Source organism: Coptis chinensis, chromosome 7 (assembly GCF_015680905.1).
Source record: "Coptis chinensis isolate HL-2020 chromosome 7, ASM1568090v1, whole genome shotgun sequence".
NCBI lineage: Eukaryota > Viridiplantae > Streptophyta > Magnoliopsida > Ranunculales > Ranunculaceae > Coptis > Coptis chinensis.
Window position 1 is genome coordinate 37,342,455 of NC_141462.1, and position 13,584 is coordinate 37,356,038.

The following is a 13,584-nucleotide window of genomic DNA, read 5'->3' on the forward strand; positions in this document are numbered from 1 at the left end:
TGGCCTCATAAATAAATACCAGGAAAGAAGACACAAATGACAACTCCTTCACAAGTTAATTTTCATTTTAACCCAATATAAGTTGCTCCAATTACTTTTATCATATTATTATTCATATATGCAAGAAATTTGACAATTCCAACTTCTCACTGCCAAACAGATTTTACAAAATGATGATTGTAATCTTACAAACACACCACCATAACCAATGAAATGAGACCTAAATAGTATGGAATTTAAGGTCGTGAATGGATATCTAACATTACAAAGAATTGAAAATTGGTGAAGAAAATCGACTTTGAAGAATACAAAGAAAATCCTAAGCAAATGTAAAAAACATGTGCAATTGTACAAACAAGTGGAAACCTACAATTTACAAGCAAGGAATACCTGAAGAAATCTAGTTTTTGAAAAAGAGTTAGGTCAACACTACAAAGAACCAAAGCAACATGTAGAGCATGTAATAACACATTATATAATAGTTGAGCTTCAAATCAGCAATGTTGTAGCAAATGAAAAAAATAAAACAGCCAAACAAGTCTCTAGTCTCAATACAAGTGCTCTAGATTCAAACAATAGTTCATATATCTGAACAATAATTTGAACAACAAACAAATTAAACAAGGAGTAGAGGGATGAATAGTTATTTGATATTGGCTTGATTTGAGTTGAAGGACTGAGAAGAATGAGGTATTTTGGATTTTGAGGATGGAGAAAGCGAGCGGGAAAACACAAATTAACAACAATTTTGATTTTGTGGTTCTGTGATAAATAAGAAAAAAGCGATATGAAAATCAAAAGGCGAATTCATTATAAGATTCTTTTAAGTAAACTGCTTTCTACAAATGTGATGTTGTCAAACTGGCAAGGTTTTCGATCAAATTTGATGGCGTCTCTCTAATAATGAATACAGTAATTTACCAAAAAATAATAATAACGTATACTATAAAGATTTCCAAATGTTGGTTTGATTCCAAAGGGAGCCGGAGCCTTTGTGTCCAACAGAGATTGCTAAAACATTCTTCATTGGAAGGAACAGTTCTGCATCGGGCTTCATTAGAGAAGAAATGTAATGCTTCCTTTCCTAATAGATTTCTTGGAGAACAAAAAAATAAGTGACCTTTTTCACAGGCATTGGTAATCTGCAGCACGTATCTTTGATACATTTCTAAATTACACTGACACCCCACCCCCCCCCCCCCCGGATCTCCTCAGTTCCCTGGGACAAATGAGAGATCAAGCAAAAAATGAAGAAAAAGCAAACCAAATGCAAAGCAGGGTGGGGCATGATATCCCTGTTATCCATCTTTCCACAGGCACATCGTACTCCAAAATATTTAGTTGGCTACCACCATATCCTCTGCTTCATCCTTTCCTGCCACCAAAGCTTCCAATCTCTTCCATGTCAACTCTCGCTGCTCTTCTAAGTCTTTGGCCTGGGCCACTTTTTCCTGGTATTGCCTCTGGCATTCTTCAAAGAGCTCAGTGTCCATCTCCAAGAACATCTTCCGTACATTGACAGTCAAACCATTAACTGCCTGGTTCCAGTGGCTTTGTACGTTCTTCTCAAGTGCTTCAAAGATAATTGGTAATATCACATTGCGGTTCTGGGCAATTAAGCCAATAATGTGGTCGTTGTTCCAAAAGAACAGGGCACGTTCTGCAACCTGCACCAGAGACTCTCCTTAACTGATGAAGAGAACATTTACCGATACATATTTCAAGGCAAAACCATAAAAGCAAGAAAACATCAGAAGTATCTTAACTTCCAAACGAGCAGTAAAGAGACAGTTTTCTCCTAACCTTGAGCACTTGTACATACATACAGTTCAAACAACTTAAATACATTGGCTGATACACTCAGACTCATGGAATAATTTTACACCAAAGGATTGCTGCTGACTTCAACTGCTCCACTCGACCGCTCATTATATTCCAAATAAAATATGAGTCATTTTACAGATTAACGAAGTATAAACAGAAACTCTTGATTCAACGTACATACCAACACAGATGCATACATACAAATATACAATTTGAGAGGTAAGGACATGGCTCCATCTACAAGTATAATGGATCATAATTATAGTATAACTTACAATGGGTTGTTAAGTTTTTTCAGCAATTTTCCTCTACATCGAATATAAGCGTTTAAATATAAAACCATGTCATCAATTTTCTTAAGAAATTAAGTTTTACACATGAATACCCATAAAACACATTAACAAATGAAGACACTAATGAGAATCCTTGATCAGACTACATGAGCATGGGTACAATAACAATCCTTTAATTCCATTGATTTACCCTAAAAAGTGAAACAAAAACCAACACATATTCACTTACAAGATGTCACTATGAGAACAGTAATACAAATATTTTTACATAGACGCCCGCACCAATACGTCACAAGGGGAGTTGAGATTCCCTTAGATTTTTATATATGAGAACTTCCAAGACAAAATCTGATAGCCTACTCAATAGTAACTACTTTAACGGTGACTGATATCACAAGATTAAAAAATAACACACCTCCAATAATTTCCCTAATTTAAAATCACATAAGTACAGAATGAAGAGCAGAACCTGCAACACCAACAGTCACAAATCTTAAACTATGCAATTATGACATGGACTTGTATTTGTTTTAAAACACAGAAACAGTGTCCTGCAAATTACTGACTTACATAAACCTGATACTAGTCTTTTTCAAAACTTCATACCTATATGGAGTTCAAGTGTGGGACCTACATATACCAAGATACTTCCTCACTCGAAAAAGATGCAGATCTAAATCTAGAAACCAAAACTGCTTCCACATGCTACTAACTCATTTTCACATCTCCAGACCAATTATTTGGGAGCTTCTTATTCTTTTTACATTTTATTGATTTGAATTAGTGTGGGTCGTCTTTATTATTATTATTCTAATATCATCATTATTATTATTATTATTATTATTATTATTATTATTATTAGAACTTTATTCCCTAATCCCTTGAATTCCCATTTCCCCTATGAAGGTGCGAATCGAACCAAAGACCTTAGGCCCAACCTCTCAAGTCTCGACCGGTAGTCCACTGGACACCTTCCAAGTTCTCCATTTGTCATCCACAAACACACCATCCCAGTTCTCCAAAAAAAAGTTATATTAGTACAACCCCAAAATTCTCACTGCCTATTCCTTTAGACTAAGTAATTGGATGAAGAAACAAAGACATGATATATTGCAGGAAACTAGCTAGCAATGAAGTCAATCTTGCCCTCTTCAGAGACGAAAAAACCAACCTTCTTTTTGTCACGCAAATTTCCCATCCAAGCTCTCAATTTAGATCCACATGATCTTTCCCAATTAGAGAGCGAAATAAGGAGTTTCCACTTCAAGCCCCCCATTCACAGTAGATCACCACAATATAATGACAAAAGCACGTAGTTGTTTCCCACAGAAGCATTCAACATTTACCCGTAGCCTGATAAATTTCAAAACAGACAAGATCTCGAAACATACAAACCTTGAGGCCTCTTAATAGGCCCAGGTCATTACCACAAAAAGTCTTCTATCTTCCCCAAAATGGAGTGTGACATGTTGATGCCCCTCCCCACATTGAATCTCATTATTCTCTAACATGCTCAGCATGAGGGTACAGTTCTCATTCTACCCAAACCCAGGAGGCCCGGAAAGATCACAAGGGATTGCATAGTCTAAGATCTCCACAATACCAAAAAACACACGGAAGCATCATGTAAACATAGTATAAATAAAAGACACTATTTTAAATTGTCCAATTACCAGGTGCCCTTGTAACTCTGCACGTTGTTAAGGGCTTTTGTCAAAATATCAAATGCAAATGCGTATAACATTCTTCTCATAGCTCTGCTAAGTGCAAACATGAGATTGCATTGTTCAGATCCAACAGAGTCGACAACACTTGCTCTCCCACAAGATTGGAAGCCCATGTCAATGGAAGATGTTAAGGTCAAGACTTGAAAAAAAACCCATCAACGGAATAAGTTATTGACATAGCTAACAATACTAAAAAAAATTGTATGAGCACTAAGGAGAATATATTGCCTCAGTAATCAGTAGCAACAAAGTTTCATTCAATATTATGCCTCTTTCCTAGGAATTCCTAGATTAAAGCTATCAAGACTCACAGATAAGGTAAAAGCCAACACTTCAGGTACAGTAATAGAATTAACTCCGCTTTCTAAAGAAGATAGAATTATGTAACAAAACAGGGGAACACGGAACAAGAGAAAAACAATTAACAGCTAAATCACGCTTTGAATTTCCTTCATCATGAATTATGATGATGAAAACAGATAGGAAAAAGTCACACACTTGGTTATTTACAAATACATCTTGTCATTATCACAAACAAGATCGAAACATACAAACCTTGAGGCCTCTTAATAGGCCCAGGTCATTACCGTAAAACTGTATCTTCCCCAAATTGGAGTGTGACAAGTTGATGCCACTACTACATTAAATCTTACTAGCCTTTGAAATGCTCAACATAACGATATAGTCCTACTTCTATCCAAACCCCAGGAAAGACCAAAAGGGATCTCGTAGTGATCGTAAAATACACAGAAACACATGGAAGCATCATGTGGAAGAATACATAAGAGACAATATTTTATGTAGTCCTATTACCATGTGCCCTGGTAACTTTGCAAGTTGTCGCCTTTTGTCAAAATATCAAATGCAAATGTGTATAATATTCTTCTCATAGTTCTGGCAACATTCTCATGCAAACATCACATTAGCATCATTAAGAACCAATAGAGTCGGACAACACTTGCTCTACAACAACATAGGAAGCCCACGTCGATTGAGGGTCAAGACTCAAGAAAATATTTCCATCAATGAGCTAACACGAAAAATAGGTCTATAGATTTCCATTTGATCTATTAAAGGATTGCTAGAGGAGAATATATTGCTTCAGTAAACAATAGCAACAAAGTGTCATTCAATGTTATGCCTTTTTTGTAGGAATTCCTAGATTAAAACCATGGAGAATCACAGAAAAGGAGAAATCTAAGATTTCAGTTACAGTAATAGAATTAATTGCTCGTTCTAAAGAAAATGGAATCACGTAATGAAACAGGGCACACTAAACCAAAGAAAAATTTAACAGCTAAATCATGCTTCGAAATTTTCTTTGTCATGAACTATGATGATGATTTTTTTTTATCAGTAAAACAACATTTTATATTATATTAATAATAGTGACGCAGTGTGAGAGGTTCACACTACAAATAGTACAAGCATACATAGGCTAAGCCTCAATCACAGAATCCCACCTAAATACAAGATCTTCCCCAACAAATCGGTAAACTGACACCCAATCCCACACAAGTGACTTGCATTTAACGATAAGCTGCTGGACATCCTTATTTACACATCATGAATTATGATGATGAAGACATAAACACAAATGGTCATGCACTTGGTTATTATTTACACATACATCTTTTGATGAACCCGGGTTATGATATGCTGAATTTCTCGAGTTTACAGTACTCTTGAGTTTGAACCCTCAACTATGAATTTCCAAATGCGAACTAGGTACGATGCTTCAAAGATCACACAAACATATACAAGTTCACAGTAAATGCAGTATCTATGTTAGAGATGGCTCGAACCTGAAAATGAGAACTATTGAGGCATCGCCCAATCTGTCTGAAGAGAGGAACCATACAACGTTGAAATTCTGCAGACTGTGTTGCCTCCAGCACTTCTTCTAGTTCACCAAGAAAAAGAACCTCTTTCTGACAGTTAGTGACTGGCCAGTACTTCAATAATCCCCTTATTACAATGTCTGCCAACTTATAATCCTTCTCGACAAACTGGGTAATGCAATATGTCAGCTGCTGATGATACAAACCAATAGATTTAGGCTTGTGAAGTGGAATAAGAGCCCGCACAAGAAACAGTTTATGTTCCTCTTTCATTGGAAGGGCAAATCCATTTATAATGCTCCCCAAAATCTCCAACAGTTCACTGATTCCACTATGCCTCTCAGTCTCAAATATGAACCGATAAAATATATTATTTATCGCTTTTCTTATAAACGGACGGTGTACCATGAACTTCCCATAGATTCTATGCAGTATCGTCTTCAAATACTCCCTCTCACGCGGATCCTCAGAATCAAAAAGATCAAGTAGTTTCAACACAAACGAATGGTCAATATACCGTTTTATAATTTTAGTGTGAGTATCCGACGACACAATATATCTAAGAAGTAGTTCATATACAAGCTGCAAATGTGGCCACGATGGATCAAGATACGGGTCATCTTCTTCCGGGTCAGTAACTTCAGACCCCGTATTTTCATGTGAAGCCGGTGGCAGACACCGGAATATATTAATCGATACCATCCTTATCAATTCCTCTTGACATATTTCGCTTAATTTCCCAGAACTAGACTGCACCAAATCAACAAGTTCAAGTAATGTCTGTCTTTTAGTCTCTTTCTCTCTTACTAATCTCAACGTCTCCGAAAAATCAAATAAAATGCAACATATTTGTAACTTACGAATAAACAAATTATGTCGATCAGATACAGCCACATCTCTAAATAAAGGCAATGTCTCAACAATACCAGGGGGACTAGTAGCAATCAAAGCTTGGTTGGATGAATTGTGACCAGTAGGTGAATTGTGACCAGTAGGTGCAATGGGTGTGGTTCGTGAAGCGTGATTTACAGTAACATTTGATGTCGAAACTGACCCAGATGAATTCCTATAACCAGGTGGCCCAAATCCAAAAACAGCTGCTTCATTTGCATCTGCTTTTGATATTTTTCTATGCCCACGTTTTATTATCTTGTTAAACATTACCCCCTTCTTCAAATTATAGCCCAAACCTTAAAATTCTAACAAACTAGTACATAAAACAAGAAATTAAAAGGTACACATTTATTATTAGACCTTTAATTGTTGTAAAAAGTGATCTCGAATGTCTAAAACAGTGTAGAATTGGAAAAATAATACCAATGGCAAAAAAGGTAGCTCCTTTTTTAAAGAAACAGATTGCCGAAATGTCCGGATTGATTTTAGAGAAGAAGAAATCATCTGCTGGGAATTTTATATTGTTGACTGGAATGAATGGATCAAATAAAGTTGGTTTTCGACGACGATTGATTCATGGGATTTTTGAGAAATGAGGATGGCAAAAAAAAAACAGAGAGAGAATGAAATGGGGAAGAACAGATTTTTATTAGATAAGAAATAATAAATGATTAATTAATTTTTGTTTAATTTAGGATAACTGATTAATTAGTTTCTGACCGTTTATTGATTCTATAAATTTAGATTTGTGAATCTCGAGGAATATGGATGAGGAGGATATAGTATCGTTTTTGTGAAAAGATGAGGTTAGCTGTGACAAGTAGATTTTCTGTAGGTTAATTTTGTTTATCTACTTTCAGACACTAATACATGCAAAATAATTAGACAAATAATTATTATTATTTTTTTTGGATAATATTGGTGTCACATTAAATGACTAGAGTTGGATGTGATTGGAGATGAGAAGTTATAGATTCTTTTATAATCACGCAGCTGACGCAGGGCTCATTTTTGCTTATTTTTTATGCAATATTTGTATGCTCAGTACAAAAAGTAAAACAAAAATGGGTTACTGTTCTTAATTACAATTTTTCCTCTTTTGCCCTCTCTTTCCACCACCATTTTTCTTTCTCTCTCTAATTATCAAATCCAACCCACTACTATAAAAATACCCTCTTCTTCTACCTCCATCTCAACCCACCAATCCAACACCACCCATTTTTTCATACCCCTCTCTCTTTTCAATTATTTTATTAAATAGAAGTATAGAACAACTCATTGACTAAACATCACTATTGTTGCAATTCCGATAAGTTTTTCACAATCTATAATCTGATGGAGTAGGCAAATGAAGTCGTAGGTCGTTTTGTTTGAATCGATAATTTAATTGATTTGGAAACATACTTAACATAGATAAAAAGAGATGAAGAAGAATAAAAGAGGTGGTGGTGGATTGGTGGGTTGTGAGAGGAGAGGGCAAAATGGGGAGAATATTCATACAAAATAGTACCAGCTTTTGTTTTATTGGTTGTACACGTGGCATCTACTTCTTTGGCCGGAAGCAAATTAAGTATTACCAAAATTGTAGCAATCACGTAAGGTGTGTTTAGCAACTAAAAATTTAAGGTGGAATTTAGAATATATTTATGAAAATTAAGAGTCATCTTTTTGACAAAAATTTCTGCCCTGAAGTGAAACCCCACAATTAAAGAATTGAAAATTTGCATACGGAGTAAAACTTGAGATATCTATATATTTAAAAATTTTAAGCATTTGAAATTGGAAGTTTTGGAATTATATTTTCAATTCCAATTCCAAAAGAAAACTTCATACCCTTATATATTTTCTTGGAAAAAAACATTTTATTGATATTTGAGAATACCAATGCAATTATTTCATGAATCGGTATGTATAGTTTATCAAAGTCTCAAAATAATCATTTCATCCATAAACACATATCAATGGCAAAGATGAAATTTCAGATGAGGAAAATGGACTTAAATGCATCTTTTCCTTTTTCCTTGGCTTTTAATCTAGGAGTAGAATTATTTATAGAGCAAGGACAGATTTGACTTTGATATAAACTGTCGCCTTTATGGTGCTGCTTTTGTAATGTGTATCTCTGGCACACAAATTCATTTGCTCTCAAAAAAAATATAGCTAATCAGTCTCCACACAGGTAAACTTGATGAATGATGCTGCAAAATAAGTTGCGTAGTTAATTAGGGAATACGTGTTTATGGAGAAAAGAGAGAAAAGGAGAAATGGTGAGAGAGCTTTTTTTATAATTATTTTTTTTCGGTTTGGAGAATTGGAGGGCTTGGTATTTTAGACTTTATATGATGGACCAAAATACTTGATTACTTGTGCTGGTAGGACCACCTGTCTACCTGTCTGTTTGTAATTCTTTACGACTTAAAGAAGGATTAGCATTTCGGTTTGAAGATTAGATGAGAATTGAGCTAATACGCGATCGTGCAAGCTGGATGCTTGTACCTGCAGGATAAGTAAGAACTTCGTCCAAAATATTAGACATTTTAGTGAAAATTTATATGGTTTAGAGGCATGCATGATTCCTTCTTGAAATGCCTTGCCGTAATATTAATTTCATGCTTAAATAAGTGCGGCTGGAATCAGTCTTAAGAAGATAACCATTAATTAGGCACAGCCCGTCTTAAGAAGTTCATTGTGGTACATTGCGTGACTTCTCAAAAGTGGTCCTCGGCCTGTTTTTTTTTACTAGTTTCATTCCTGTAAGCTAGAATTGGTCCTCAAGTAATCTCTGTTATCATGAGGTGGTTGCTTAATTAATAGGTCCAGATGCAATAGATATCGGTCGAGTTGATTTTGACATCTCTGGTGAAACTTGAAAGATAAGACTAATAGACTTCACAAGTCTTTCTCAAGTTAGGATAAGAATAAGAAGACGAGGGAAAAAAGAGAGAGCAAGAAGTGTGTAGTGCAATTGTAGTTAATCATGTCCCCTTTCTGGTGGGAATTCCATTTCAGAAACTTACGGACCTATCTTAGAGTATCTTCTCTTCCTAAAGGCTGGCTAACTCTGAGTGCCTGGGTCCAATTGATTAGCACACAACATGGAACTATGGAAGACACTCTGACATGGTAATATATCTGTCAGGGCGCCCCATCTGCTATGCCAAAGGAATTTTCTCATCATTTTGACCTGGTACATTTTAAGGGCATTGTGACTAGCTCCTTGACCGCAACACAAACTTAAATCTCAAAGAAAGATAATCCTGAACGAATTATACAGCGTAGAGTGTATCTTATTTGGACCGAATTTTTTATCTCTTTTTTACATCCAATAGAACGCAATTCTTTATGAGCAAGTTGTTATGCTCACTTTGAGAATTAACACTGTCGAACTACAGTGGCATGTCATCTCAAATTTGTTACTATGGCAGTGTTCTGATGATGTGTTTTTCACAGGCCCGAGTGTCTGACATAATTTGGTTACATAATTTTCCTCACAGCTCAGCTAAAACACCTTTACTTTATTGTTCGACATCAGGTCACATAAATACGATTTAGATGGTCCATTGAGTCGTAGATGTTTATTAGCTATACTAGATTTGAATTTCTTAGACTGAACCTTGTTTTACTGATGATCGAATGATTGCAGAGCACCAAGCTATTTTTTCCCCTTGAAACAACCTCTAATCATCCTACATTCCTACTGCAGCCTATACCAGATTCTTGGACATTGGCACACTGTCCTGAATTTACAATATTCTAAATCTGTGTCATCAAGGGACGGCCATCTGAAAAGAACAATAGCGTCACAGATGATGCCTTCACATCTGTGTATCTTCAGAGCAAGAATGGATTTACCATATTTAAAATCATATTTGGTCCAGGGAGATAATAAGCATAGATTATCATTCAGTATGGTGTTCCCTGCTAATTTTTATACCACGGAGATTATGCAGAGAATGCCACTGATTAATGGCGGGAAGCACCTGGTTAATCTTCCTGATACGGCTTGCTGCACTTCGGTATACATGGTCATCCCATGAATAGTTGATATCCTCCACACATGCGTGAGATTAAGACGAATTACGATGGCTCTTTCTTTGGGGATCCTGGAAATGCAAGGATGGGAATTTTTTTCAGGAATTTATACGTGGAACTTGAGGAGTTTTCAGCGGCATTGGTGAAGTCTATGACCATTCCAGCTGAAAATAGGTGGCAACATCTATGGTTTGAAAGCAGACTCTACCGCTGCTGTAGAAGCATTTAACAGAGTCAATGTGCCACTGAGATTTTTTGCAGGGATGGAGAAAAGTCTGCAGTAGTACCAGGAGCAAGAGAATATCCCATGCATGTCTCCCATGAAGTTAAATTCACTGCCGGTGCATCTGCAAGATATATACAGAACTACTGTCCCTCAGTTATCCGACATGCAGTGTTGACAGATTACTACTTATGATAAGGCTGGAATCACCACTTGTCCACTTGATAGGATCATAGGCGTGTTTGTTTGTTCGGAGTTCTGTTTCCTGTTGGAACGTACATTATTGTTTCATCTAGTGATTTGAGGTATCCAAGTTACTAAAATTCACACATCGAAAAAGGAGAGTAATTTACAAATTAATTAAAAGAGAGTATAACAAAAAACTGTTCCTTGAATACAAGGCATTTTGAAGCTTCTGCTTCCCGCTCTGTATCCATTGAAAGAAACTTTCTTTCTGTTTATCTCTGTTTAATCTAGTAGTACAAAGTTTTTCAACCTTACAATATAATGCAAATGATTGAAACTGCTGTTTACCAGTAGTCTCCACAAGAACAAAATCCATCCTTGAAATGGTGAAAACGATTTGCATCCCTGACAACAATCTCTCTCTCAACAAGCTTAGTTATTAGCTTTGTTGCTGAGTGACAGTTCACACATGCACGAAGGTTCTTTGTTATTCTAAGAGCGGTCCCAGGGGGTGTGCTAATAAGCCCAAAAGCAATAGCTAACCTCTCACTGTGATTGCAAAGGGTGACCTCCTTATCTTCACTGTTCAAGTCATGCAAGACGGAATCCGTGTTTGGAATAAACCCCGCCTCCTTCAACCTTCTCTCCAAACTCTCCATCTCTTCAAAGATCTCCTTAGATCTAGGGTGTGACTTGTCTCCCACACGGAAGGCCTGGAGTTTACCGCTGATCTCAATCAAACTGTACCCAAGATCTTTGCTCAGCCCCTTTTCTCTCATTAATACCCGAACCTTTGATACACCATCCCATCTTCGAACTGAAGCATAAAGATTTGATAGTTGCACATAATGCCCTGCATTATATGGATCTAGAGAGAAAACATGTTCTGCTGCATATTCTCCCAATGGAACATTACGATAGTTTTTGCATGCACTCAAGAGTGCACCCCACACTGTTATACCTGGTTCCATGGGCATTTTCATGATAAAATTAAAGGCCTTGTCCAGATATCCAGCACGACCAAGAAGATCAACTACACAAGCATAATGCTGGTGCCTAGGTTCAATCCCATGATCTCTCCTCATGCAATGAAAGTATTCCCATCCTTCTTCTACAAGCCCCGAATGATTGCACGCCAAGAGAAGCCCAACAAAGGTTACATCATTTGGTTCCATTCCTGCCTGCTTCATTTTATGAAAAAGATCAATGGCTTCATGACCTCGACCATGTAACCCATATCCAACAATCATGGCACTCCACAATACTACATCTTTATTTGACGTGCGCTCAAATACGCTTCGTGCACAGTCCACACTTCCACATTTAGCATACATGTCAATGAGTGCTGTATTGACCAATATATCATTTCGATACTCACTCCTATTAATATAGTTATACATCCATCTAGCTAAATCCAGCGACCCTATCTGGGCACATGCTATGATGGCAGATCGTACTGTAATTGAATCAGGTCTACCATTTTTCAAGATCATTCTCCGGAAGAGTTCTATAGCTTCATCGGCATTACCATTTTTTGCATAACCGGATATCATGGCATTCCATAGAATCACATTTGGCATCTCAATCTGATCAAACAACAGTTTTGCAAACAAGATACCCCCACTTTTTGCATACATAGCTGTAAGTGCAATGAGCAAATCACATTCTAATTCAAGCCCCACTTTTATCACATAACTATGGACTGATTTTCCTTGTTCCAAATCCTCAACATCACTATACGCCTTGATAACACTCACAAGAGCAATCCAGTCAGGTTTCATGTCCAATTTTCTCATCTCACTAAAAATTCTCAAAGCTTCTACTGGTTGCCCATTCTGTGCATAACCCGAAATGATCGAAGTCCAAGAAACTATTGTTCTACCATACAACCGATCAAAAACAGCTCTTGCCTTTTCAATTTCCCCACATTTAGCATATAAAGCAACTAGCCCATTCTGCACAAACACATCAACTTCAAACGCATGTCTAAATATCTGCCCATGAACCGCTCGCCCCATCGCATTTCCATACACCCCACTACAAGCTTTCAACACATAAGGAAGAGTAAACCTATCTGGACTAACCCCTTCCACTTGCATTCTCATATACATTTCAAGACCCTCATTAAACAAATTATGCCTAGAATACCCTCTAATAATCGCATTCCAAAGAAACACATTTGGTTCAGATATTTCATCAAACACTCTCCTAGCATAATCAATTTCACCCATATTTACACTAACATGAATAAATTTAGTGGCTAAAAATTTACTTTCTTTCAATCCTGACACAATAAGCTGAGAATGAACTTGGGTCAGTTCTCTTTTATCACTTAATCTATCAAAAAGAAACGAAAAATACAAATCATGATCCATTTTCAAGCTTTTTTTCGTATCCTCATAGTAATCTAGACTTAAAACAGATAATGAAGAAAGAGGTTTAACAAAATTGAATAAAGCGGGAAATTCAAATAAAATAGTTAATGAGTTTTTAAATTTCCCGGGAATTTTACCCGTTGCAAAAAGACAAATACGCATCTCGAGAAATGCTGAGTGTGTAAACTT

General features: G+C 36.5%; 2 protein-coding genes across 2 annotated transcripts; both read right to left on the bottom strand.

The window, feature by feature from the left end:
- Positions 1-788: 788 nt before the first annotated feature.
- Positions 789-7,255, bottom strand: LOC147487395 (serine/threonine protein phosphatase 2A 57 kDa regulatory subunit B' beta isoform-like). The gene is made up of 2 exons (XM_086571096.1): positions 5,650-7,255; positions 789-1,667 (listed from the first exon to the last, which is right to left on the bottom strand). The coding sequence occupies exons 1-2, from the start codon at positions 6,844-6,846 to the stop codon at positions 1,338-1,340; spliced, it is 1,527 nt and encodes a 508-aa protein (XP_086427222.1). The 5' UTR covers positions 6,847-7,255; the 3' UTR covers positions 789-1,337.
- A 3,915-nt stretch (positions 7,256-11,170) lies between these two features.
- MEF22 (mitochondrial editing factor 22) lies at positions 11,171-13,557 on the bottom strand. The gene has a single exon (XM_086572671.1). The coding sequence runs from the start codon at positions 13,555-13,557 to the stop codon at positions 11,365-11,367; it is 2,193 nt and encodes a 730-aa protein (XP_086428797.1). The 3' UTR covers positions 11,171-11,364.
- Positions 13,558-13,584: the final 27 nt, after the last annotated feature.